The 26,257-nt window shown below is 39.7% G+C and overlaps 2 protein-coding genes across 3 annotated transcripts in view; one reads left to right on the forward strand and one right to left on the reverse strand.

The window, feature by feature from the left end:
• The window catches only part of cc2d1b (coiled-coil and C2 domain containing 1B), a 62,967-nt gene that overhangs the window by 26,656 nt on the left and 10,054 nt on the right, over positions 1-26,257 (forward strand). The window contains exons 7-17 of the mRNA XM_078408535.1: positions 2,347-2,471; positions 3,581-3,656; positions 4,440-4,535; positions 6,934-7,064; positions 7,722-7,794; positions 10,876-10,991; positions 18,234-18,417; positions 18,796-18,965; positions 21,091-21,222; positions 22,124-22,182; positions 23,326-23,442. Of these exons, the coding sequence (XP_078264661.1) occupies positions 2,347-2,471; positions 3,581-3,656; positions 4,440-4,535; positions 6,934-7,064; positions 7,722-7,794; positions 10,876-10,991; positions 18,234-18,417; positions 18,796-18,965; positions 21,091-21,222; positions 22,124-22,182; positions 23,326-23,442 (1,279 nt within the window). The remainder of the gene's footprint in view (positions 1-2,346; positions 2,472-3,580; positions 3,657-4,439; positions 4,536-6,933; positions 7,065-7,721; positions 7,795-10,875; positions 10,992-18,233; positions 18,418-18,795; positions 18,966-21,090; positions 21,223-22,123; positions 22,183-23,325; positions 23,443-26,257) is intronic.
• The window catches only part of LOC144598398 (zinc finger FYVE domain-containing protein 9-like), a 125,700-nt gene continuing 104,829 nt past the window's right edge, over positions 5,387-26,257 (reverse strand). The window contains exon 19 of one of the 2 annotated variants that reach the window (XM_078408533.1): positions 5,387-5,452. The gene's annotated coding sequence lies outside the window, so the exon portion shown is untranslated. Of the gene's footprint in view, positions 5,453-18,260; positions 18,367-26,257 lie in introns of those variants that run through there. The other variant, XM_078408532.1, reaches the window with a different exon arrangement.

Consider the following 26,257-nt stretch of genomic DNA (forward strand, 5'->3'; position numbering starts at 1 on the left):
GTGTAAGGAAAAAGTAAAATAGAAAAAACAAAACGACTTTTTCTTTGTGTTACAAAAAGTATCTCTGTTCAATAACCGTTCTATAAATAGCAGAATATATTCATGATAGGCCTGACATTGTACATGCAATCTAAAAACTACACTGTTGGAAATAATAGTCATTTTCCACACATGAATGTAGCACAATGCGTATGCGCATTTGGCGTGCATACGTTTTTTTTGTTGAAAAGTTGCAATACGCGCCATATTATGAATTTTGATGTAAAATTCTGAATTTTGGACATCAAAATTATGAATTTGTAAAATCAAATGTTGGGAGGTCTGCTCTTAAATCCAATGCAGGTTAAATTGATTAGGAGCAAAGGACAAGACAGATTGCCAAACACTTTAACTCCCCCTCCCATTCCCACACTGACCTTTCTGTCTTGGGCCTCCTCCATTGTCAGAGCGCAAATTGGAGGAACAGCACCTCATATTTCGATTGGGCAGCTTACACCCCAGCAGTGTGAACATTGACTTCTCTAACTTTATAACCTTTGCTTTCCCTCTCTCCATCCCTCCCCTTCCCAGTTCTCCGACCAGTCTTGCTGTCTCAGACTACATTTTATCTCTGTTTGTTTTGTTGTTACCTTCTCCCAACTAACAATGATCTATTTATTCTACATTTCCCTTTGTCATGTTTCCACACCTTACAATTCCTTATCTATACACTTCCAGACTTCCCAACCCTTCCGAATTTGGCGGACAGTTTCCGCTTTCTTATTTCATTTCCGCCATTCCAATTTCGCCTCACATTTTTCCGCAAAACACATGCCTCGCCGCTCGCCCTGCCCCCCGCCCCGCCGCTCAACTCTTCCTTGCGCTGGTCTGGCCCCGCCCCTGGCCTAGCCTGGCCTTGCCCCGGCCTCGCTGCTGGCTTGGCCTCGCCACTGGCCTGTCCTCACCGCTGGCCTGGCCTCACCTCGCCCCTATTCATAACTTAGTCATACATTTTATGATCATTGTTCTTTTATTCAATACCAATACCAACAGAATTGGGATGTGCAAGGAAAAAGCAAAATAGAAAAAACAAAGCAAAACAATTTTTTCTTTGTGTTGTAAAAAGTATTTCTGTTCAATAACCTTTCTATAAATAGCAGAATATACTCATGGTTGGGCTGACATTATACATGTAGTCCAAGAACTACAGACTGTTGGAAATAATAGTAATTTTTCACACATGAATGTAGCGCAACGCCTGCATACTTTCTTTTGCTGAAAAGTTGCATTATGCACTATATTATGAATTTTGATGTAAAATTCTGAATTTTGGACATCAAAATTATGAATTTGTAAAATCAAATGTTGGGAGGTCTACACTTCCTTATCTATGTATTTCCCTCTCCCCTGACATCAATCTGAAGAAGGGTCTCGACCCAAAATGTCACCCATTCCTTCTCTCCAGAGATGCTGCCTGTCCCGCTGAATTTCTCCAGCATTTTGTGTCTATCTTTGATTTAAACCAGCATCTGCAGTTCCTTCCTATCCATTACATATTAAATTATTTAGCTTGACTTATTTTAAATATTATTTTGCTTTGCTTATTTTTTAAATTATTTACATTTTTGAGGTGTTGGGTAACCAATTATTATTATTTTTTAAAATTAAGCAATTTTCTTCGATTGTAATGTGTTAAAAAATTTCTGCATGCCAGCTTTTACATCTGGTAATGCCCTACCCCCAACTTTGCCAGTTGTTGGTCATTTCATGATACATATCTCTAAAATACAGAGGGTCAACAAAATGTGTATGGTCTACTTTACTGCACTTAACTCCACTTCTAGGAGTTCTCAGTGCTTTCATGGAGACCACAGGCAATGATTCGGCAATAACTACAATGAGGAAATAATATAGAATGTGTCAAGGGAGTGAACACTTTGGACGTCTTGATTCTTTTGATTCTTTTTGATAAATATATTTTGTGACTGAAAGTAATTTAGTAGTGCTGGAAGCAGGAGCAGTCATAAATATACTAATATGGTAAAAAAAATTAAATCAGTTTTGGATTAATCACCAAACCAAATTAGGTGGTATCACAAAATGCTGGAGTAACTCAGCGGGTCAGGCAACATCTCAGGAGAGAAGAAATGGGTGACATTTCGGGTCGAGGCCCTTCTTCTGAGATGCTGCCTGACCCGCTGGGTTACTCCAGCATTTTGTGATACCTTCGATTTGTACCATCATCTGCAGTTATTTTCCTACACAAACTTTTAGGAAATAACCAGAAGTAGTTGTCTGAAATCAGTCTTGCTATAAGTCAATCATATAGTGATTTTTAAAGTCAGTATCTTATTTAATGTTTTGCAGGGTGTGATGATTCAAAGACGGAAGAGTTGTTAATTGGAAGACAGAAGGAATATAAATTGGCTGCACTGAGAGCAAAGCAACAAGGAGATATCACAAAAGCTCTAGAATATGTAAAAATCAGCAAAGTAAAACTCTTGTAATTTTTATTGAACCTATTGACATTTGATGTGCTGTTTCAAAATAATGAACGTATTCTATTCTTTGAAGATTCCTGAATGAGAAATTGGCAGTTAAACTCTAATCCGATCTTTTGTTTTCTTAACAATAATTTAGTTTTTTAGCTTTGAAAGAAAAAAGCTTTACTACTGCAGAGTGCACTTTGAAATTGCCATATCTCAAAAACAGCATATCCTCTCGTAAAATCTGAATTTGAAGGTTTTCTTGACATTTAATCAAAAAGCATTTAAAAAAATAAAACATTTTTTAGATATTTGATATGGCAGTACCAACACTTCCATATATAACCAAGAAATAAATTTAAGAAACTATAATTCTAATTCATAGCATTCAAAATCTTCAAAGATTGTTAGAATATCAGCGTCGTTGGAAGTCTGACATTTGTGCAGTTGCAGGAAAGCATGAAGTATATGCAAGTCAACTAATGTGAGATGAATTGGGCAATACTGACCTTCTGTGGAGTAGCATGTTCTTCCTGCTTTAGCTGTCACTTTTTAGTTTTAGCTTTAGAGATACAGCATGGAAAAGGGCCATTAGGCCCAACATGTCTGCGCCGACCAGCAATCCCCCGCACATTAATGCTATCCCCCACACACTAGAGAAATTTACAATTATACCAAGCCAATTAACCTGCAAACCTGAACGTCTTTGAAATGTGGGAGGAAACTGGAGATCCCGGAGAAAGTGCAAGCATGTCACGGGGAGAACATGTAAACTCTGTACAGACAAACGCTCATAGTCAAGATTGAACCCAGGTCATTGGCGCTGTAAGGCAGCAACTCTACCGCTGTGCCACCGTACCATCCACTTGTAGACGTCTTGTGTAGGAAATCTCAAATATTGTTTTTATTACATTTAATGGCTTTAATTTTAATTTTTCCTTCAGCCTTCATAGAATATAATTTCCAAAAACCGTTTCCTTACTTTTACCCTGAATTTCTTTGTAATGCAGTATTTTGCTTATAGCTTAATCTGTAGACTTTTGCAACAGTGCACCAGTTTTAACGTATAATAGGAAGATTTAAATATCTACATTTTTATTTTGTGTTTATTTTAGAGATTTGATACAGCGATAAAAGCTTTGCACAGTGGGGAACCAGTGGATCTAAGTAATTTGCCATCATCACTAACAGGTGTGAATGCACAGATGTTGTAGAATTGTAATTTTTTTTTGCAGTTGTAAAAGTGTTTTGTGTTGAAAGCAGCTTACAGTTTGGAGTAAAACAAAACTGAATCTCTCGGCTTCATTCTTGAATTCATTTGCGTGGACAAAATTGTGAACATTGTTATTGCACTGATGACTTAAATAGCTCATATTACTTGCTGCAAAGTAAAAGCTGCATTGGACTAATCATTATCAAATATTATTAATATCAAAAATGCTGGCCTCTGCTTGGGTCTGTTAAGTTGACCCAGCCCAGCTAAGATTGCATAACTTTATTTTAGAAAAGGATAAGCAGCTTTTCATTGAGATACCAGATCAATCATCAAGATGGTATTTCTATTACATTGATTTATGTGTCAGACAATCAAATAATTCCAGTTCAATACGGTTCATGTGAGAGCTGTTTCACGATTGAAATAGTAATGCCAATTTTTTCCCCCTCCAACTAGTCATAATCCATGGATGATTAACCAGAACAAATCAGAATAAGAAAGAAAAAAATCCATCTTAATTTTTTTAACAAAGCTGTTTTTCTATCTGCAACAATTTGGAGCTCTCAAAACAGCACAATCTGCCTCCTGGCTGTCTATTAATTTAGAAACGTTTGTTGCATCCTTACAGCATAATGATTTACTAACCTGTCAGATTAGGGTTTTTTTCATTGAAACTCAATCATATATAAAATGACATAATATATTTAATCCATTTTTATGTCTGACTGTTTATTTAAATGTTTTGTCGGATACCACAGTCCAAGATATATCACCAAAGCCTTCCAGTATGATAACTCTTCCCGATCAAGAAGGAGGAGGACCTAAAATGGAACCACAGGGCAACATAGAATCAGGTAAGAAAAGTTAGGCATGCTTTGCAAATGTTCTGCACTGGTATCAGTGAAATGCATTGTATTTTTTATTTAATAGAAAAATAAAGTCCAGGAGTTCTTAATTAAGTTAAAATCCTCTGGTCACATTCTGCATGCAGTATATAAACAAATGAAACCAATATCTCAGGAACATTAAAATGTTCATTTAAGGACAACTTAAGTTTCAGCTTAAGTGCAAGGGCTGAAAAGTTTTTACATTGTTGCAAATTCAGAAAACTAACGGAGCACCGAGTGAATTTATTTTGTTTTAGAATAACTTGGTTTTGTTCATAGCGTTAATTTTTCTTTAGGAATGATACCTGATTTCTATTGCACAGTGAGCTTGGAGTCAAAGGTATTTGTATTTTTAAACTTTAAGTGAGTGTATGATCATCCTTGAGTTTGCACAATTTGTGATTAAGTATATTTGGTTATGGTTTCCGAATTCCACAAATAATAGGATAAGTTTAAGATTATACCACCTTGCATCCTAGCTGATGAGATGATAAAAATAAACAGCTGGAGAAGGACAGGTAACTCCAAGCCTGCTCTGCCATGGAAATACAAATCCATTGTGTCACAGAAGGAGACTATTCAGTCCATTATCTCACTCTAGCTTTCTTTAGAACAATTTAATCAGTCCCTATTGCCTTAAGAATTACCTTCCCCTAAGTGTTCATCAGGTTCCGTTTTGAAGGTCCTGAATGATTCATCCAAATGAACTGGCATGCTTTCCAGATGATAACCACTGTCTTGAGCTTTCTCCCTCAATATTTTGATTATTATTTAAAATCTGTGGGCAAACGTTGGCTGTTGCAGTTATTATGGATAAAGATGCAGCTATTTCTTTGCATCGTGATTGTGAACTCCAATTGTAAAAATAATTGGTTGTTATATACCTGTGAAAGAAAACAAACATTCAGGTGAAACAAGCAGTTAAGAAGCCAAATTGTACATTTGCTTTCATAGCAAGAGGTTTTAAAATGTAAGGGAAAGTTAGGAAAAAGTTAGGACAAGTTAGGGAAAGGGGACGTACAACGAGATCTGGGTGTCCTAGTGCATCAGTCACTGAAAGGAAGCATGCAGGTACAGCAGGCAGTGAAGAAAGCCAATGGAATGTTGACCTTTATAACAAGAGGAGTTGAGTATAGGAGTAAAGAGGTCCTTCTGCAGTTGTACAGGGCCCTAGTGAGACCGCACCTGGAGTACTGTGTGCAGTTTTGGTCTCCAAATTTGAGGAAGGATATTCTTGCTATTGAGGGCGTGCAGCTTGGTTTACTAGGTTAATTCCCGGAATGGCGGGACTGTCATATGTTGAAAGACTGGAGCAACTAGGCTTGTTGTATACACTGGAATTTAGAAGGATGAGAGGGGATCTTATCGAAACATATAAGATTATTAAGGGGTTGGACACGTTAGAGGCAGGAAACATGTTCCCAATGTTGGGGGAGTCCAGAACCAGGGGCCACAGTTTGAGAATAAGGGGTGGGCCATTTAGAACGGAGATGAGGAAAAACTTTTTCAGTCAGAGAGTTGTAAATCTGTGGAATTCTCTGCCTCAGAAGGCAGTGGAGGCCAGTTCTCTGAATGCATTCAAGAGAGAGCTAGATAGAGCTCTTAAGGATAGCGGAGTCGGGGTATGGGGACAAGGCAGGAACGAGGTACTGATTGAGAATGATCAGCCATGATCACATTGAATGGTGGTGCGAGCTCAAAGGGCCGAATGGCTTACTCCTGCACCTATTGTCTATTGAAAGAGTAAGGAGCTGTACATGGTCTTGGTAAGACCACACCTGGAATATTGCGTTCTTTTGTCTCCTTTCCTGAAAGGGATATACTTACCTGTGAGGGAGTGTACTGAGGATTTATCAGACCAAAACCTGAGATGCCAGAACTGCCACTGAAGGAGTGATGAAGTTGACTAAGTTTGAATTCACTCGAATTTAAAGATTTAGAGGGAATCTATTGAAATGGACAGCATTCTGGCAGGGTTAGACAAGCGAGATGACCAACAACATATTTTTGTGAGAAGGGGGAAACAGCACCAGGGAAGGGAAAAGATGCATAGGAAGGAATTGCAGATGCTGGTTTAAATCAAAGATAGACACAAAAAGCTGGATTAACTCAGCGGGACACGCAACATCTCTGAAAAGACGAATTGGGTGATGTTTCGGGTGAGACCTTCAGACTTCAGAAAAATGCAGCCAGGAGGGTATTTGTGACAATTGTACCGGGGGGGGGGGGTTGTTGGAGAGGAATACACTGCAAATTAACATGAACAAATTATCATTACGTTTGCTGTAACATCCTTTAATATCTGGTGAGTTATTAAACAGAAATTCTTATCTATAGCAGAGACATTTTACTTTTGTAATTCTAGGCTCACCACCACCACCCAAAGATATTCTAGAAGCTCTACATCAAAGAATGCAGAAATATAAAACAGCAGCAACGCATGCTAAAACTGATGGGAATAATCGTAAAGCAAGGATGCATGAGAGAATTGTAAAGGTACATTTATCATGTGGATTTATTTAGTTTTTTCCGATTTCATTTGAATATGTTGATTTCTGGCTAAGGTATGGTACCTCGGGTGCATTTGCTTATCTTGTCTTATCAGTAAATATTCATAGTCATAGTCATACAGTGTGGAAACAGGCCCTTCGGCCCTACTTGCCCTGTCTACACTCGCGCAAGCACACACACGGCGGGCACGGTGGCGCAGCTGTAGAGTTGCTCCCTTACAGCGAAAGCAGCGCCGGGGACCTGGTTCAATCCTGACGGGTTCTGTCTGTACGGAGTTTGTACGTTCTCCCTGTGACCTGCATGGGTTTTCTCAGATCTTTGGTTTCCTCCCACACTCCAAAGACGTACAAGTTTGTAGGTTAATTGGCTTGGTAAATGGAAAAATTGTCCCTCTTGTATGTAGGATGGTGTTTATGTGCAGGGATCGCTGGTCGGCGCGGACCCGGTGGGCCTTAGGGCTTGTTTCTGCACTGTATCTCTAAACTAAACTAAACTAAACTAAACTTCAAAATGCGATATACTCTTTCACAGTTAGGTGAACATATTCCTTTATTTCCATAAATTATTTTGATATTGATCATTTGACAAGCTTTTATCATCTTGGTGGAATGCATGAGAATTTCTACCTTTTCCTCATTCCAGCAATACCAAGATGCCATCAGAGCACACAAAGCTGGAAGAAAAGTGGATTTTGGAGATCTTCCAATACCCCCAGGCATGTATTTGTATGTTATTTGTATGTATTTGAAATTATTTGTGCTGTAAAGCTTAAACATTTAACATTTTAATTGTGAAAGATTTAAGTAATGGGAACTGTTCACACACATGACATTATTTGATGTACCTTCCAAGTAATTCCGCTATTATTAAATATTTGAAGGAAATGAAAATGCAAGTGATGCGGTAAGAATAAGTAGGGGATTAACTGGAAAAGAACTAACCTGACAACAGAAAATATAAAAGTGATTGTAAATGTTTTTATTCTGTCTGTTTTTCATTGGAAAGCCATGTATGCCAGTCACCTACAGAAGCTGGTATGGGATTCAATTTTATTGATTGCAGAGCTTCCAAGTTAATGTGATGAAATGCCAAAATATAATCTGAACATTGATAAGCGATCCTTCAAACTGAAGAATGGCACGTATATTCGATGGCTGACTGAGATGACATCAACATCTTAAAACAAAAGTATACACATTAAGAATAAAAACAGTTTGAATGCACAGACATCTGTGCAGTATTTGCAACTGAAAATGCAATAAATATGGAAAGTCTTTCACTTTGTAAATAATATAAGAAAGCGGGAGCAAGAATTGACCACTCGGCCCCTTAAACTTGACTTGCCATTCAATATGATCACAGCTCAACTGATTCAAGGCATTATCTCCTCTTCCTTATTTCCTCTTTAAAGTCATCTAATGATCTGGCACCCAGAACCACCTGGAGTATTATTCTGGAGACTCACTGCCCTCTGTGAGAAGACTCTTCATAAAATTGCTATAAAAACATCTCCCATGCTTTTGGCCAACAGTCATTGAGTAGCTGAAAATGTCTTCAATTTTTGCTAGACGTGGCTGTATCTGTACAGATACAGTACTGCAGTATTCGAAAGCCACTCGGGCGGGCTCAGATAATAATGGCTTTGCGGGCAAGGGATTTCTATCCCTTATATTATATAATTTGAGATCAATTATTATGTATATATTAGCTCATTGGTTGTGGTGATTCAATTCCATCCAGAAATCCAGAGCATGTTTATAAGTTGGCTTGAAAACCTGCAGTTTTGAGTCTGCTATTTCTCTCTCTTCAGACAAACAAGTGAATTGAAACAAATATTAGCACCCATACATTTTTAGAAGGAAACTTCACATACATCCATACATCCCTCACAAATGAAAGATACACATGTAACAGAAGACTGCAAGTTGTTCACTTCTTCATCTGAAGTTTCCTCACAACTCAAAAAGTTAGAGATTCAACAATACAGAATACAGAGCTTTATTTGTCATTTGGTACCGAGGTACCGAACGAAATTACATTTCCAGCAGTCACACAAAAAAAAAGAACACAAGACACATGACCCCAACACAAACATCCATCACAGTGACTCCAAACACCCCCTCACTGTGATGGAGGCAACAAAACTTCCACTCTCTTCCCCACGCCCACGGACAGATAGCTCGTCCCCGACCGACCCGCACAGTCCCCGCAAGGGGATGGAAGTCCCCGCGGCCGAGCCGCACCGGTACCTTCAGCATAACCCATTTTTTGTTGAGTCTTTTAATGTGCTTACCTAGATGCCCTTTCAATTTCTTTACTGATTAATCTCAATTGTGTCTTGTGATGCTTTCTATATTCTTAATCACTTTTGGATTAAAAGGTTTGATGCAAGTTCTGTTTTTCATTAATAATTATCTTTTATTAATGATCTTTACTTTTGGACTGCACCTCAAATGAAAATACTTCTTCCTAAATTAGATGTTTCTAAAAGTAAATTTCTTCATCAAGTCTGCATTTCCTATACCTTCAGGAAAAGATGCCCCATGGATGCATTTTATAAATCATAGTTTCTTGTAATAATACATTAGAGTGGAAGCTATGGCATGGAAATCTTCCCTTTGTGGTTTTGTCATTAGAATCATTATTTATGGAAACACATCTATTTTTTTCCTTTTCAAGTGTACATCCAATTTTCAAGTATATGTCCAATCCAAGTAAAGTTTTACCAATGCAGGTTTAGGGGTGAATACCAGGACACCAGAGAGAACTATTCTTTGAGTGCCATCTATCTTTACCTTCACCTGAGAGAAATGATGGATCTATGCTATAATCTCCTATCTGAAAGATGCAACTTTGCCCAATGCTGCATTGTATTGTTAGCTTAGATAACAAAATGGAACGTTGCCGTGGAACTGGAATATAAGAATGGGTTAATAATGTCACCTTTAAATCAAGGGTGACAAAGGAAAATATATATTTTTGTTACCTTTGATATTGTACTTGTAAAGAACTTGCCTAGTTTTTGCTGATTTGCAATTTAGACCACCATATACACAAAACAATGAAGCTTATTGAATCTGCCTCTTTATGAAAATATAGGAATGCTGCAAAGGTAAATTTCTTGTTCAAAACAGTATAGTTTTGACTGCTAATTTCCACCCACCAATTAGTTCTGTCTATCCATTTTGGCACTAATGTTGAGAACAAATTTCACACCATTGATATTTTAAGGCAAACTCATTGATTATTAGTCATTGATCAACAGCTGGTTTTATTATTATTTTCACGTGAACTAAGATACAGTGAAAAACTTTATTTGGTGAGCTATTTGGGCAAATAATATCATTCATGAGTCCAACTGTGCAAAAAGAGAAAGGAAACATAGTGCAGAATATAGTCTTACAGTCTAGGAGAAAGAGTAGATAAAAATTAAACTCTGTTTACTTTTGGTTAAACCTGTGAAAATATAAAATCATATAATTAATCAAGAAGTATATTTCCGAAGTACAGTACAGTGAAGATGTAATGGGAAGTTAGAATCAGATGCTATTATGCAGAGTAAGGCCATGGATGTAATTTTCAATACAGTTCATTGATGTGGCTCCGTAGGGATGAGGGAATCCTAAAGGAGAGCATTTGTTAAAATAAGGGAACTGAAAATTAAGTGAGTCAACCTCACTGCATTCATAAAATGATGTAAAGCTGATGGGCAGTGAACATTTTATTAGTAACTAGCAGAGAATTTCCTAATTGTTAACTGTTGATGCCTTAAAATTGGCACATTGTCTTTCTGTAGGATTTCCAGCCATTCCAGGAGTGGGAGGAACATCTGGAGACCTTGACATTGCTGGAACACTGCAAGCTGCTTCCAGACTAGCTTCAACAGAAATCGAGGGGGAGGAGGATGATGAGGTACTAGATATAATTGAACCCATAAAGCCATAATTTTTACTGATTCCGTTATCCCTTTTCTCAAAGGTGCTTACTACCCTCCAGTACTCATCCAAAGTCTTTAGATGCAAGATATTTCATTGAAAATTGGGGAGTTTTAAGATATTCTTTCTCAAAAACACTGCTTCACTCAAAAGAAACATGTGCTTGGGTGCATTGTGTTTGATTAGTACTGTCATTTTATTTTGTGTGGTATGATAGGGATTTGGAGGAGCTATATTTGGATTAAGGTAGAAGAGTGGCTTTCAAAGTAAAAAGGGAATTTCCAAATTGTTAACTGTTGATGGGAAGCAATCTCAGTATTGGACGTTGGAAAAATCACTGGGCGACGGTGGAGTAAGTATCCTGTGGGTAGTTGAAAAGGTTCATTAGTTGACAGGGTTTGAATGGAAAGTGCAGAGGATTTAATTTTTCTCATATTTGAACTTCTGATATTTTAAAAACTAAACTACTTTTTTAAGGGCCCCAGTTATCACGGAGATACAGCTATTTTAATCATGATATTCGTATTTAAAGAGGCATCCAAGAGGTGCCTTTCTGTCCTGATTTTTCAAATTCTGAACAGTAATATTTCTTCTTTGAATAAGCCCATGCAGTATCTCCAATATTAGCAAAGATCAATATTAAAAATATCAAAGGACCACACATGTCTTGCTAATGTAAGACTGGAGTCTTACAAGGTGATAACAATCAGCTGGGAACTTATGAGAAATTATAGCAAACCAGAATTTTTTATCCTTTAGAGAAAAGCCTTTATTTGAGTTCGAGATTATAGCTGATTTAATCTAGCAGTTGACTTGCTGTAAGTTAAACCTAACGGCAGCGGCTGACTAGCAGTCTGTCCGTCTTTTTTTTGTTGAGTGTCGGTGTTGGGATGATTTTTATATATATTTTTTTGGTTGTGTATGTGTGGGAGGGGGTGGTGGTGTGTGGGGGGTGGGTGTGGGTGGGTGGGTGTGGGGAACTTTTCTCTTCCTCACGGAGCGGGGTGCGGCTCGGCTGCGGGGCCTAACATCTCCCGGTGCGGCTCGGCCGCTGGACTTTACATCCCAGTGCGGCTTGGCCGCTGGACTTACATCGCCCGGTGCAGCTCGGCTGCAGGGCTTAACACCGCCCGGTGCAACTCGGCTGCGGGACTTTACATCGCCCGGTGCAGCTCGGTTGCGGGGCTTAACACCGCCCGGTGCAGCTCGGCTGCGGGGCTTAACACCGCCCGGTGCAACTCGGCTGCGGGACTTAACACCGCCCGGTGCGGCTCGGCTGCGGGACTTTTCACCGCTGGTGCGGCTCGGCTGCGGGACTTAACACCGCCCGGTGCGGCTCGGCTGCGGGACTTAACACCGCTGGTGCGGCTCGACCACGGGACTTAGCTGCGCAAGGCTTGGTCGCGGGCCTTTCATCGCCCGGTTCGGCCGCGAGACGTTTCAGCGCCCGGTGCGGGGACTGCGGGTCGGTCGGGGACGAGCTGTCTGTCCGTGGGCGTGGGGAAGAGAGTGGAAGTTTTGTTGCCTCCATCACAGTGAGGGGGTGTTTGGAGTCACTGTGATGGACGTTTGTGTTGGGGTTATGTGTCTTGTGTTCTTTTTTTTTTTCTATGACTGCTATGTAGTTTCGTTCGGTACTTCGGTACCGAACGACAAATAAAGCTCTGTTATACCTGTTATACCTGTTATACTAGGGAGTACTCAATCCTCCATGAGAAATTACTCGTCGTGAATTATTGGTTCACTGCACTGACTGCAGCTCATCTCAGTCGACCAGTCAGTTTATTTTGGGAAGCGCCGTCCGGTCTGACAATAGAACCCACGGACCCACAGTCTTGGGTAACTATGGAATCTTGGCACGGGTATATTGCAGGGTCCAACCACTACAAATATTTTCTAGGTTAATGTGTAAATTTTGATTATGGAAATTTCTTTGCAACCAGATTGAGAACGAAGTTTCCAAGGTACTGAAAATGGAACAATATTATCCATCCTGTTTATTCCCATTTTAACAAGATTATTTTTCAGCCTGAATCTTTAAATCAATCTACTTTAAAGCCCACTAGACCAAGTGGACCCGTTGGGCCCAAACCTCTCCTGCATTGGTGCAGCACTCTCCCCCCTTCCCCCCTCTCCCCTCCCTCCTCCCTTCCTCCTCCCCCCTCCGTCCCCCCTCCCTCCTTCCACTCCATCCTCCTCAGCCCACCTTATGCACCCCTCCCTCCCCCCTCCTTCCCTAGGAGATAGATTTAAACATTAAAACGTGAATAACTTAAAAAATATAACACCAATTTCAATGAAACTTCTTTCAATAGCACCAAAGGGACGACGGTGAGTAAGGTGGGCCTAAAATTGGCGCGGTATCATGTACCGTTTTGGCTGTAGTTCAGGAACAAACAAACAAACAAACAAACAAACAAGAGTTTTAGTATATAGATGTTTAAGTTTTCATTATCTATTGGTGTAGGTGATTTCCTGTGACTGCCTTCAATATACAGTGGCCTCCATAATGTTTGGGACAAAGACCCATCATTTATTTATTTGCATCTGTACTCCACAATTTGAGATTTGTAATAGGAAAAATCACATGTGGTTAAAGTGCACATTGTCAGATTTCATTAAAGGGTATTTTTATTCATTTTGGTTTCACCAGGTAGAAATTACAGCTGTGTTTATACATAGTCCCCCCATTTCAGGGCACCATAATGTTTGGGACACATGGCTTCACAGGTGTTTGTAATTGATCAGGTGTGTTTAATTGCCTCCTTAATGCAGGTATGAGAGAGCTCTCAGCACGTCTTTCCTCCAGTCTTTCCGTCACCTTTGGAAACTTTTATTGCTGTTTCTCAACATGAGGACCAAAGTTGTGCCAATGAAAGGCAAAAAAGCCATTATGAGACTGAGAAACAAGAATAAAACTGTTAGAGACATCAGCCAAACCTTAGGCTTACCAAAATCAACTGTTTGGAACGTCATTAAGAAGAGAGCACTGGTGAGCTTGCTAATCGCAAAAAGACTGGCAGGCCAAGGAAGACCTCCACAGTTGGCGACAGAGTTTTCTCTATTATGAAGAAAAATCCCCAAACACCTGTCCGACAGATCAGAAACACTCTTCAGGATTCAGGTGTGGATTTGTCAATGACCACTGTCCGCAGAAGACTTCATGAACAAAAATACAGAGGCAACACTGTAAGATGCAAACCACTGGTTAGCTGCAAAAATAGGATGGCGAGGTTACAGTTTGCCAAGAAGTACTTAAAAGAGCAACCACTTCTGGAAAAAGGTCTTGTGGACAGATGAGACGAAGATTAACTTGTATCAGAGTGATGGCAAGAGCAAAGTATGGAGGAGAGAAGGAACTGCCCAAGATCCAAAGCATACCATCTCATCTGTGAAACACAGTGGTGGGGGTGTTATGGCCTGGGCATGTATGACTGCTGAAGGTACTGGCTCACTTATCTTCATTGATGGTACAACTGCTGATGGTAGTAGCATAATGAATTCTGAAGTGTATAGACACATGCTATCTGCTCAAGTTCAAACTAATGCCTCAAAACTTATTGGCCAGCGGTTCGTTCTACAGCAAGACAATGATCCCAAACATACTGCTAAAGCAACAAAGGAGTTTCTCAATGCTAAAGAATGGTCAATTCTTGAGTGGCCAAGTCAATCACCCGATCTGAACCCAATTGAGCATGCCTTTTATATTCTGAAGAGAAAACTGAAGAATATTCTGAAGAAAACTAGACCTCAAGGCAAGCATAAGCTAAAGATGGCTGCAATACAGGCCAGGCAGAGCATCACCAGAGAAGACTCCCAGCAACTGGTGATGTCCATGAATTGCAGACTTCAAGCAGTCGTTGCATGCAAAGGATATGCAACAAAATACTAAACATGACTACTTTCCATTACATGCAGTGCTGTGTCCCAAACATTATGGTGCCCTGAAATGGGGGGGACTATGTAATTTACACTGCTGTAATTTCTACATGGTGAAACCAAAATGTATAAAAATGGCCTTTATTAAAAACAGAGCATGTACACTTTAACCACATGTGATCTTTTTCTATTACAAATCTCAAATTATGGAGTACAGAGGCAAATAAATAAATGATGGGTTTTTGTCCCAAACATTATGGAGGGCACTGTATATATATTGCCTTTTTAGAACACAATGGTCTCTTATCTTTATCTTGCCTGTTTAATAGTTGGCCCTTGAGTTCAGCAGTATCAGGAGATTCTAGCAAAGGCATTGAGGCAGGCTGTTTGTGCCTTAATTAAGAGACTTTTATTGTTAATTTATTAGAAACATAGAAAATAGATGCACGAGGCCATTTGGCTCTTTGAGCCAGCACCGCCATTCATTGTGATCATGGCTGATCATCTACAATCAGTAACCTGTGCCTGCCTTCTCCCCATATCCCTTGACTCCACTAATCCCTAGAGCTCTATCTAACTCTCTCTTAAATTCATCCAGTGAATTGGCCTCCACTGCCTTCTGTGGCAGAGAATTCCACAAATTCATAACTCTCTGGGTGAAAAAGTTTCTTCTCACCTCAGTTTTAAATGGCCTCCCCTTAATTCTTAGACTGTGTCCCCTAGTTCTGGACTCCCCCAACATTGGGAACATTTTTCCTGCATCTAGCTTGTCTAGTCCTTTTATAATTTTATACTTCTCCATAAGATCCCCTCTCATCTTTCTAAACTCCAGTGAATACAAGCCCAGTCTTTCCAATCTTTCCTTATATGACAGTCCCTCCATCCCAGGGATTAACCTCGTGAACCTACGCTGCACTGCCTCAATAGCAAGCACGTCCTTCCTCAAATTAGGAGACCAAAACTGCCCACAATACTCCAGATGTGGTCTCACCAGAGCCCTATACAACTGCAGGACTTCTTTGCTCCTATACTCAAATCTTCTCGCTATGATGGCCAACACATCATTAGCTTTCTTCACTGCCTGCTGTACCTGCATGCTTACTTTCAGTGACTGGTGTACAAGGACACCAAGGTCTCGTTGCACTTCCCCTGGGAGATTGTTTGTGTCTTCCTTAGTGAAGACAGATCCGAAGTACCTGTTCAACTCTTCCGCCATTTCCTTGTTACCCATAATAATTTCACCTGTTTCTGCCTTCAAGGGACCCACATTTGTCTTTACTAATCTTTTTTTCTGTAAACATACCTAAAGAAGCTTTTACTGTCCTTCTTTATATTCTTGGCCAGCTTCGCTTCACACCTCATCTTTTCAGCCTGTATTGTCCTTTTTTGCTATCTTCTGTTGTCCGTTGAAAGTTTCCCCATCCTCTGGCTTCCCGCTACTCTTTGCTGTCTTATACATCTTTTCTTATAGTTTTATTCCATCTCTAACCTCCCATTGTCAGACACGGTTGCCTCTTACTCCCCTTGGAATCTTTCTTCCTCTTTGGAATAAAATAATCCTGCATTTTCTGGATTATGCCCAGAAATTCCTGCTATTGCTGTTCATTCCTGCTAGGATCCTTTTCCATTCAACATTGGCCAGCTTCTCTCTCTCGTGCTTTCATAGTATACTTTGTTCAACTGCAACACTGACATTCCTGATTTAACCTTCTCCCTCTCAAATTGCAGATTAAAACTAATCATATTATGGTCACTACCTCCAAGCGGTCCCTTTACCTTGAGTTTCCTTATTAAATCTGGTTCATTGGACAACACTAAATCCAGAATTGCCTTCTCTCTGGTAGGCTCTAGTACAATCCATCTCGGAGGCACTCTACAAGCTCCCTTTCTTGGGGTCCAGAACCAACCTGATTTTCCCAGTCTACTTGCTTATTGAAATCCCCCATAACCACAGTGGCATTGCCATTGTTAGGCAATGGTTATTTTAATCAAATAATAATATAATAAAAAGGAACTGCAGATGCTGGTTTATACCAAAGATAGACACAAAACGTTGGAGTAACAGTGGATCAGGTAGCATCTCTGGCGAAAATGGATAGGTGATGTTTCGGGTCAGGACCTTCAGTCAGAAGAAGGGTCTCGACCCGAAACATCACCTATCCATTTTCTCCATAGATGCTGCCTGAGTCGCTGAGTTACTCCAGCGTTTTATGTCTATCTTTGATTCTTTTAATCAGATTGGTCTCAAAGAAGTATAATTTAGATGTTTATAATAAATGATAAACAAATTATGTACCTGGCGGATGGGTTTTTTGAGTTAGATATGCCAAGGAAGTCTATCTTGCAAATGTGTGTAATGAGATTAGGTAACAGATAGACACCTTTATTTTGTGATATTTTATTCATTCCTAGAATAGATTGCCTGTATGTGCATGGAGTGTAGATTTTGTGCAGACTTTTAAACTGGTGTCTTGAGGGTTTTTTTGTTGCATCTTGCAACACTAGTTCCTTGGGAATAAAAAACACAAAGTGCTGTAGTAACTCCATTTTTTTATAAGCCAACGTCTGCATTTCCTTGTATTTCCCTAGGAATTAGTTTGCATGCATATTCTTGGGATTTCAGAAAAGGGTCATAGGATGGATGACTGGTCTTCGATTTGAAATGTTCTTTTGTTTTTTTTTCACAGAATCTGTCTGACATGCTGAGTTTCCAGCATTTTCTGTTTTTAATTCCAGAGGAAGTCTACTTGATTAAAACCTCGAGGCCCTGTCTGTTAAAACAAGGGTATTTTAATATGTGAAAGTGAATACATTTCGAGGAAATGTAAACATGTTGCTGCAAATTTAAGTTTTATTTTATATAAGGAAGAATGAAACTCGGACTTCACAGAATCTGCCAGTCATTTAGATCCTCTGGCGTTTACATAATTAACTTGAGACAGTAGTGACATTTCCAAGAGATTATTTCTTATGCATTTGTTTTAGGATTTTTGTCATTTCTCCTACGGAACTTCATGATGTTACTGTGTGTAGAGTGCACTATGTCAGAACTTGATGGGCTTGATGCCCCATTTTCATATCTGTTTCAAAGAAATAGATTAGATTTGTCTTGTTATGAATTATTCTTGTGCATCCGTTATTAACTTTGTTTAATTAAATTAATATAGTACGAAGATATTTGGATGCTGAAGAATGGACTATATGGCATTTTAAAATTCTGTATTTCTTCATTTCAGTAGACGTATCATCTTGCTCATTTTGCAGAATTGAATTAAATTCACACAAATATTTCCTTTTTAATGTATCTGAACATTTTACATTTTTATGTGCTTTACCTTAGAGTGGAACTCCTCAATCTGCTGTTCACCCCCCAGTTGCAAAGAGACCAGCGAAACTCCCAGACCAAGTAGTGCAGCCAGCTGGGCTGGCTCTGACCTTGACAGCTGCATCCGAGGAAAGCCAGTCCCCCAAGCCTATAAAAAGGCCAGTGGCAAAAGATCACCTGATTCAGCAAAGTACAATCGGTATATTTTCTCTTTACTCACCCCAGCTACATAACTTTAAAGTGTAGAGTTTAATGAATAGAGATGCTCCACTGTAAAGTTGGGCTTCTTGTATGTGCACAAAAAGCTAGGTCACTAAATGACGTGACTAAATTGCTGCTGCCTGCCTGACAGAATACTTCTGGCATCTTGCATTGTCATGTTTCATGTGTTAGATAAAGAATTCAGCTCAGGAGCAGGGATTTGTTGCCAGATGTCGTTTAATGGAAATCCATTAAAATAGTGTTTGAATGGAAATTGCAGATTCCAGAGTTTTAACTATCCTTTGTAATTATAGTGTTTCTTAAACTTAGAGACCACACATTCTCAGTTATATAATATTTCATGTTTTTTCTGCAGCACAACAACTGGAATTTCTTCAGAAACGAAAGAAGCAGTACATGAAAGCTGCTTTGCAGGCAAAACAAAAGAAGAACTTGGAACAAGCAAAAAAATTATTTCGAACTGCCAAAGGCTTTGATCCAATGATTTTGGCTGTCCAAAGTGGAAAAGCAATTGATATTTCCAAGGTTAGGCAAAGCTGATGAACAGTATTGTAGATTAACTTCTTCTTCTTGCGTATGGCGTGCACAGCCTAACGTTGTAGGTCAAGGATAGACATTCAGGCCAGGGCAGCATCAGTTGCTGGGTGGATGGCCTTGATGCCACAAGGGAAAAGCCTCAGTGAGCAGTCATTCACGATGTGTAGGATGGTCTGGTCTGGATATCTGCAGTCGCAAGCAGGGCTGTCTGTCATCCCCCACATGCAGGTGATGGGCTGTTCTTGCATGGAGGGTGCGAATCCTGTTCAGAGTTAGCCATTGCTTGCGATGGAGGTCAAATCCTGGTGGTTTCACTTTGGGGTCTGTGATGACCTCCCCATTGTTGGCGTTGGCATCTTTCCAGGCTCTGCGCCATTCAGTCTTGGGGTCAAAGTCTTCCAGGGATTTGGCTGAAGACCAGAAGGGTTTGCGGGACTTCAGGCGCATGTTGGGCAGATTGTTCAAGTCAACATGGATGGGAAGGTCAGGGTTAGCCTCCATGGTGCACCAATCTTTCAACATCTTCTCCCTTCTGCGTATGCTGGGAAGGGCGATGTGAGAGAGGACAGGGAGCCACTGCAAAGGTGTTGACTTAAGCGTCCCTATGATGACCCGCTTTGCAGAGTTAAGGACAGTGTCAACTCGTTTGGTGTGGCAGCTATTAGCCCAAGCTGTTATGCAAAACTCTGCTGTTAAGTAGACCAGGGCTAAGCTTGGGTGTGTGCATTGGATCCCCAGCTGTTGCCTGCAAGTTTATATAGAGGCTGGCTTCCAACGTGCCCTGAAAACTGATTAACTTCTTGCCATTAGAACAATGTCCTTTCTAACAGAGTTCATAATAATAAGGGGGAAAATCTGGAATATAACCCAGGCTGGATTTACCCCCTGGATCCCATTGTGTGATATTCCCTTCTTAAAACTGTTTAAGTATATGGATGACACCTAACAGAAAAGGGGTTTCAATGATTGGGATAGGTTGGAAAATGGAGACACAAGAGACTGCAGATGTTGAAAGCTGGTGACTGCAGATGTTGAAAGTTGAAAGATGTTGAAAGCTGGTGCAAAAACAAACTGCTAGAGATAGTGGGTTAAGCAGTATCTGTGGATGGAACTGATAGTAAGAACAATTACAGTAACATAGGTTCGTGGTAGGAATGCAATAATTAAAAGGATCTGATGATAGTAATACATACCACCTTCAATTTGTTAGTGCAGGGTAGTGCAGCAAGCAGGAATTAGCAGGAATTTGAGATCCTGAATTTTATATTCAAATACTTTCATGAAGTTGCACCATTTATCTAATAATTTTGAATTATACATCACAGCTCTTATCTACAGTTGCCTTCAGATTTCTATATGTCTTTCATCACCATATTTCACTATCCTTTGAAAACATGGGCAAAACATATTAGAAACGAGGAACTGTAGCTGTTGGTTTACAAAAAAAGTGCTGAAAAATTAGTGGGTCAGGTAGCATTTCAGGAGAACGTGGATAGGTGACGCTTTGAGTCAGAACCCTTTTTCAGACATATTACTTTGCTATCTCTTTTTTTCAGCTTAACTGTTTTTATTCTCTGGAGATTAGTAAACTATTTTCATCCTGTGAAGTGCTATAAAGACCTCTACATCAGCTGTATATGAATGTATTTGAATCAGGCGGCATGGTAACACAGCAGTTGAGTTGCTACCTTACAGTGCTAGAGACCCGGGTTCGATCCTGACTACGGGTGCTTGTCTGTACGAAGTTTGTATGTTCTCCCCGTGACCTGCGTTGGTTTTCTCCAGGACCTCCAGTTTCCTCCCATGTTCCAAAGACGTACAGGTTTGTAGGCTAATTGGCTTGGTATAATTGTAGTTTGTCCCTAGTGCATGTAGGATAGTGTAAGTGTGCGGGGATCGCTGGTTGGCGCGAACTCGGTGTGCCGAAGGGCCTGTTTCCGTGCGGTATTTCTAAACTAAACCAAACTATTCTGGAATGATGCTACAAAGAAAAAAGTGAACCACAAAAATCATAAGCTATAATGAAGACAGTCATCAAGTATATTTTCTTTTTTGGTGCCTTTTGCTACAATAAGCATTCAGGGCATGGCACTTTTATTTTCTCTCTTTGCAGGTTCCTTCACCCCCTGAGGATGAAGAAGATGACAATGACTTTATAATAGTCCATCATAAAGATGTGCAGATTTCATCAAAGATAGAAGAAGTATACACACACCTTACAAACCTTCTGAAAGAACAGCACGAGGTATTTGATATTGGTCATTGTAGTGCAAACATAAAGAGTAAAAGTTATTTAGAATATTGCAAATGACATAACAGGCTGACCCATTCTTGTTTGTCAATCAATGGATTGTTATACAAAGTACTGCCTCCTGAATCATCTACAATACCAGTTCTCCCCTGTTGCCCAGAGGATGTTTGCTATTCATCCTATCAGATCCTGAAAGAACTTCATTTATTTAATTTGAGAGAAGAAAATGCATGAATTTAAAAAGCTGGGTGTTGTCCACCAGATAAATTGGAATTAAGATCAATGCTACACTGTTTTGTAAAGAAACATCAAAAAAGACATGTTACCAATGGGAGTAAAGACAAGAGGAATAAAATATAAATATAAATAGAAGCAGGAGAAGGCTTCCCCCCACTACCGAAAAAAAAAAAGCTATTTTATTTCAGCATCATTTTCCTGTACTTACCCCAATCCCTTGATTTCCTTAATATCCAGAAATCTATTAATCTGTGTGGAATATATGTAGCCACTGAGACTCTATGCTTCTATTGGGTAGAGATTTCTGAATAATCACTGCCCTTGGGATGAAGAGATTTCCTGCCTTGAATGACTAGCCCTTATTTTGGTAGTGTGACCCTTGGTTTGTGAAACCTGAGCCAAGGGAAATATCATCCCTGTCAAAACCCACAACAGTTTTGTACAATTCAATGAGATAACCTCGCATTTTTCTAAACTCTGAAGATGAGAAAAATATGATATTGTATGCAGAATGTCAACAATTTTAAAAACATATATTAATGGAAGTATTCTGAATTATACTAAAATTTCATAATTACATACATATTTTGGCCTTGTTTGTATTCCCTGATAACTTTTTCCTTCCATAATTGATAATTAAATCTTCTTTTAAATCTAGAAATGTATGTCATATTCCAAACAATTTATGCACCTTGGTAATCTGGCGGAGACTACAAAGTAAGTGCAAACATTGTCTTATCTAGTTAAGTTTAGTTTATTGTCATATACACAAATGAGATGCAGGAACAATGAACATTTTTCTTGCCACAGCATCATAGCAACATGGACTCGGGCAACACACAGAATATAAATCGTACATAAATTATACATTTTTTTGACGTTGAGCGAAGGTTTGTTGTTGCCCACAACTCAACTAAATATTCTCTCTCCTGTCAGCTGTCTCATCACTTCCAGTGATTTGGATAACAGTAGAAGTGTTGTGGCAAATTTGTAGGTGGCATTGGAGCAGTGTTAGGCTGCAAAGTCATGGGTGTAAAGAGAGTAGAGCAGGGTGGTAAGTGCGCAGCCCTGAGATGCACCTGTGTTGATGGTCAGTGAGAAGGAAATATTGTTACTGATCCGCACTGATTGTGGTCTACCGATGTGGAAGTCAAGGTTACCGTTGCAAAGTAAGGTACAGAGATCCAGATCTTGGAGCTTGGTGATGAGTTTGGAATGGATGATTTTGTTGAACGCCAAACACTGAGCTGGATGATGTGTGTAGATTCAGCCTCTTGATGCTCTTACATCAGCCTCAGAGACTGAGATCACAGGGTCATCAAGGACTGTTGCAGGTGCATCATTGTTGTTGTTTTACCTTTCAAAGTGTGACTCAAAGCATGAGCTTATCTGGAAGTGATGAGTTGTTGCCACTTACGCTATCCGGTTTCTTCTTGTAGGAAGTGATAGCATGCACGCCCTGTCACAGCAGTCAAGCGTTGGTCTATGACTCCAGCTTAGTCTGGAAAAATCTATTTGCATTTGCCATCACCTTCAGGAGGTTGTACATAGACGTCTTGTGAAACTCAAGATTGCCAGTCCTAAACACCATAGATCTAGCCTTTAGCAAATTACTCAATTTGGAGCATGTAATTAAAAATGCAGATCTGTAACCAATCAAGAACTGCCCATAATAAAGTAATTCCTTCAATAAAAACATAAAATAAGTTGTATCTAAAAGTATCCGACCAGCTATGCATACCCAGGTTGGTGTAACAGTATCCTTGCATGAAGTATCTTCCGCTGACAACTGGAAATTCAAAAAATGTCACTACTAGTTGCATATAATACATGTGAAAATGTACATTACTATTTTTGCAGATTTGAGAAGATGGCTGGTGATTGTAAGAAAAATCTTGAAATATTTAAACTTGGCCAGGCTCAAGGCTTGGATCCACCAAAATACCGTTTTGAGGAGAGGACCTTTAAAATTGTACGGTATGGATCTCTGCTTTTGTAAATTTTTGAATCCCAACATTTTAGGTTAAAAAGTAAATTTGATCTTTGAATCTTCAAGTGTGATTATTGAAGCTGAAAAGACCATGTCTGATGATGTTTGCTGTAGGAAATTCTGAAATGGTCACAATGGTCCATTGTTGGCTGGGGACGAGATAATAACGAAGGAATACAAATGGTGAAATTAGCAAGAGGACTAGGGTGGGGGCGAGAGGGAATGCAAGGACTACTTGAAGTTAGAGAAATCAATATTCATGCTGCTGGGTTGCAAGCTGCCCAAGCGAAATATGGAGGTGCTGTTCCTCCAATTTGCGTGTGGCCTCACTATTAGCAGTGAAGAAAGCCCAGGACAGAAAAGTCAGTATGGGAGTGGGAAGGGGAGTTAAAATATTTGGCAACTGGGAGATCGCTTGGGCTAAGGCGGCTGGAGTGTCGGTGTTAAGCAAATCGGTCGCCCAGTCTGTGCTTGATCTCGCCGATATATATGAATCCACACCAAGAACACCGGCTACAGTAAATTAGGTTGGAGGAGGTGCAAGTGAACCTGTCTCACTGGAAAGGACTGTTGGGGTCCGTGGATGGAGTTGAGGGAAGAGGTATCGGGACAGGTGTATCTCCTGTAGTTGCCGGGGTAAGTACCTGGTGAGGGGGTGGTTTGGGTTGAGTTAACTAGGGAGCTGCGGAGGGAACGGTCTCTGCGGAAAGCAAAAAGGGGTGGAGATGGGAAGATGAGACTAATGGTGGGACCCCATTGAAGGTGGCAAAAATGCCAAGATTATGTGCGATATGCAAAGGCTGAGGGGGTGAAAGGTGAGGCTAGGGGGACTCTTTCCCTGTTGTGCCTGGGGGAAGGGGAAGTGACGGGAAACAGGAGGTTAAATGTTGATCAATGGTAAATTATTTCAAAGGTGTAAAATCCACAGGTAATCATTGTGTCATGGGAATATAAAAATGCTGTGGGTGCAACAAATCTTTGAAACAGTTTGGAATCTGTTTTTTACAGTGCACACTGTTAAAGCCTTGAATAAACTGGCTTGTTTGAGAAACTCACCACTGCTCTACAAGAAGTTCTTTGTGTCTGTCCCTAACTGAGTCATAATTAAGAGGGCAACTGGGCCCCACATGAAAGCTAGATTTAGGGTACAGGTTAAACACAAAATTCCCTCCAACAATTGTTTGGCTCAGGACATATTTCCAGAGATACACATGCCCTGCAACTTTGAGCTGTTGACTTCCTCCATCACTATACCGTCGATGAAGACAGATTCGTAGATCCTTGGCTTTTTCTTCCTGAAGCCAATAATCAGCTCCTTGGCACTGTTAATGTTGAGAGCAAAATTGTTGTCCTGGCACCATTCAATCAGATTATCAATCTCCCTCCTGCATTTTGACACATTGTTACCTGTTATTCATCAACGGTGGTGTCATTGATGAATTCAAAGATGGCATAGGACTATACAGTCATAGATATAGAGAAAGTAGAGCAGGGCACTGAGCGCACATTGTTGCGATGCTCCTATGTTGTTGGTTATCAAGGAGGAAGTGTTGCCAATTTGTAATGATTAGGGTCTGTTGAGGATCCAATTGCATAGAATTGAGTAGGAACAAGTTCTGAGTTTGATAAGTTTGGAGGAGATGATCATGTTGAACGCGAAACTGTAGTTGATGTATAGCCTTGCGTATGTGTTCTTATTGAGGAAGTAGAAGTGCTGATGTGCTTTCTGGGCCACAATGCCAATGTGGTTTCATTTATTGTTTTAGCAGTTTGAATTAATAATAAACTAAGAAATGTTTAAGAGGATAAATAATGCTAAGCATCACATAGCTTTGGCAGCACTACACTTGAGAACAAGTTTTTTGAGGAAAAAAATGCTTTCTTCCACTTAATTCTAATATAGATGAGTACAATATTGGGATAAGAATATAATGGTTAGGACAGAGGTAATAGAAATAGACATTGAGATATCCAGAATGAAACTGATAGTCCATGACTAATCATCCCATGACTTTTCACAAACAAAATGGTCCATGTTAAGTTTAAAAAGTGAGGGTAAATTGAATACACAAATGCTGGAGTAACTCAATGAATTAGGCAATATCTCTGGAGAACATGGATAGGTGACATTTCAGGTCAGGAGAAGGGTCCCGACTCAGAATGCAATTTATCCATGTTCTCCAGCGATGCTGCCTGACCCGTTGAGTTACACCAGGACTTTTTTTGTTTCTTATTTTGTAAACCAGCATCTGCAGTTTCTTGTGCTTCAAAGAACATAAATCATTCTTCTATAATCATTTAATTTTCTGACAGAGAAAAGTACCATTTAAATCTACAATGTAACCAGTATTTTGGTTCTAAATCAGTTTTTAAAATTATACAAATGACACTTTCCTCTTTTTACTCCAGTTTTCTTCAAATTTACTCTCCTTGTGAGGTATTTTGTGGTAATTTGCATTTTGCAGGTATTCTACCCCACGTCACGTGACAATCTTCATATAGTATCCTGTTTTTTAAGGACTACCAAATAGCTTGTTATCATGCAGTACATTAAGTGCATCTGAACCTCTATAGATCATGATTAAACAAGATTTTTCCAATGAACCATAAAGTACGTTCAAAGAGAGAGATTATAATGAGTATCTCAGAATAAAAGAGTATTGTTAATTCCTGGGTTAAAGATTCAAAATAATTGTAATTAAAAAAGATAAAAAGTTAGTGTTCATATTATTCATTTCGTACTATTGCCTGTTCCTCTGTCTATTTGATTAAGTTGTCCTCGTGTCATTTATGCACGTGTTA

This window comes from Rhinoraja longicauda, chromosome 11 (genome assembly GCF_053455715.1).
Source record: "Rhinoraja longicauda isolate Sanriku21f chromosome 11, sRhiLon1.1, whole genome shotgun sequence".
NCBI lineage: Eukaryota > Metazoa > Chordata > Chondrichthyes > Rajiformes > Arhynchobatidae > Rhinoraja > Rhinoraja longicauda.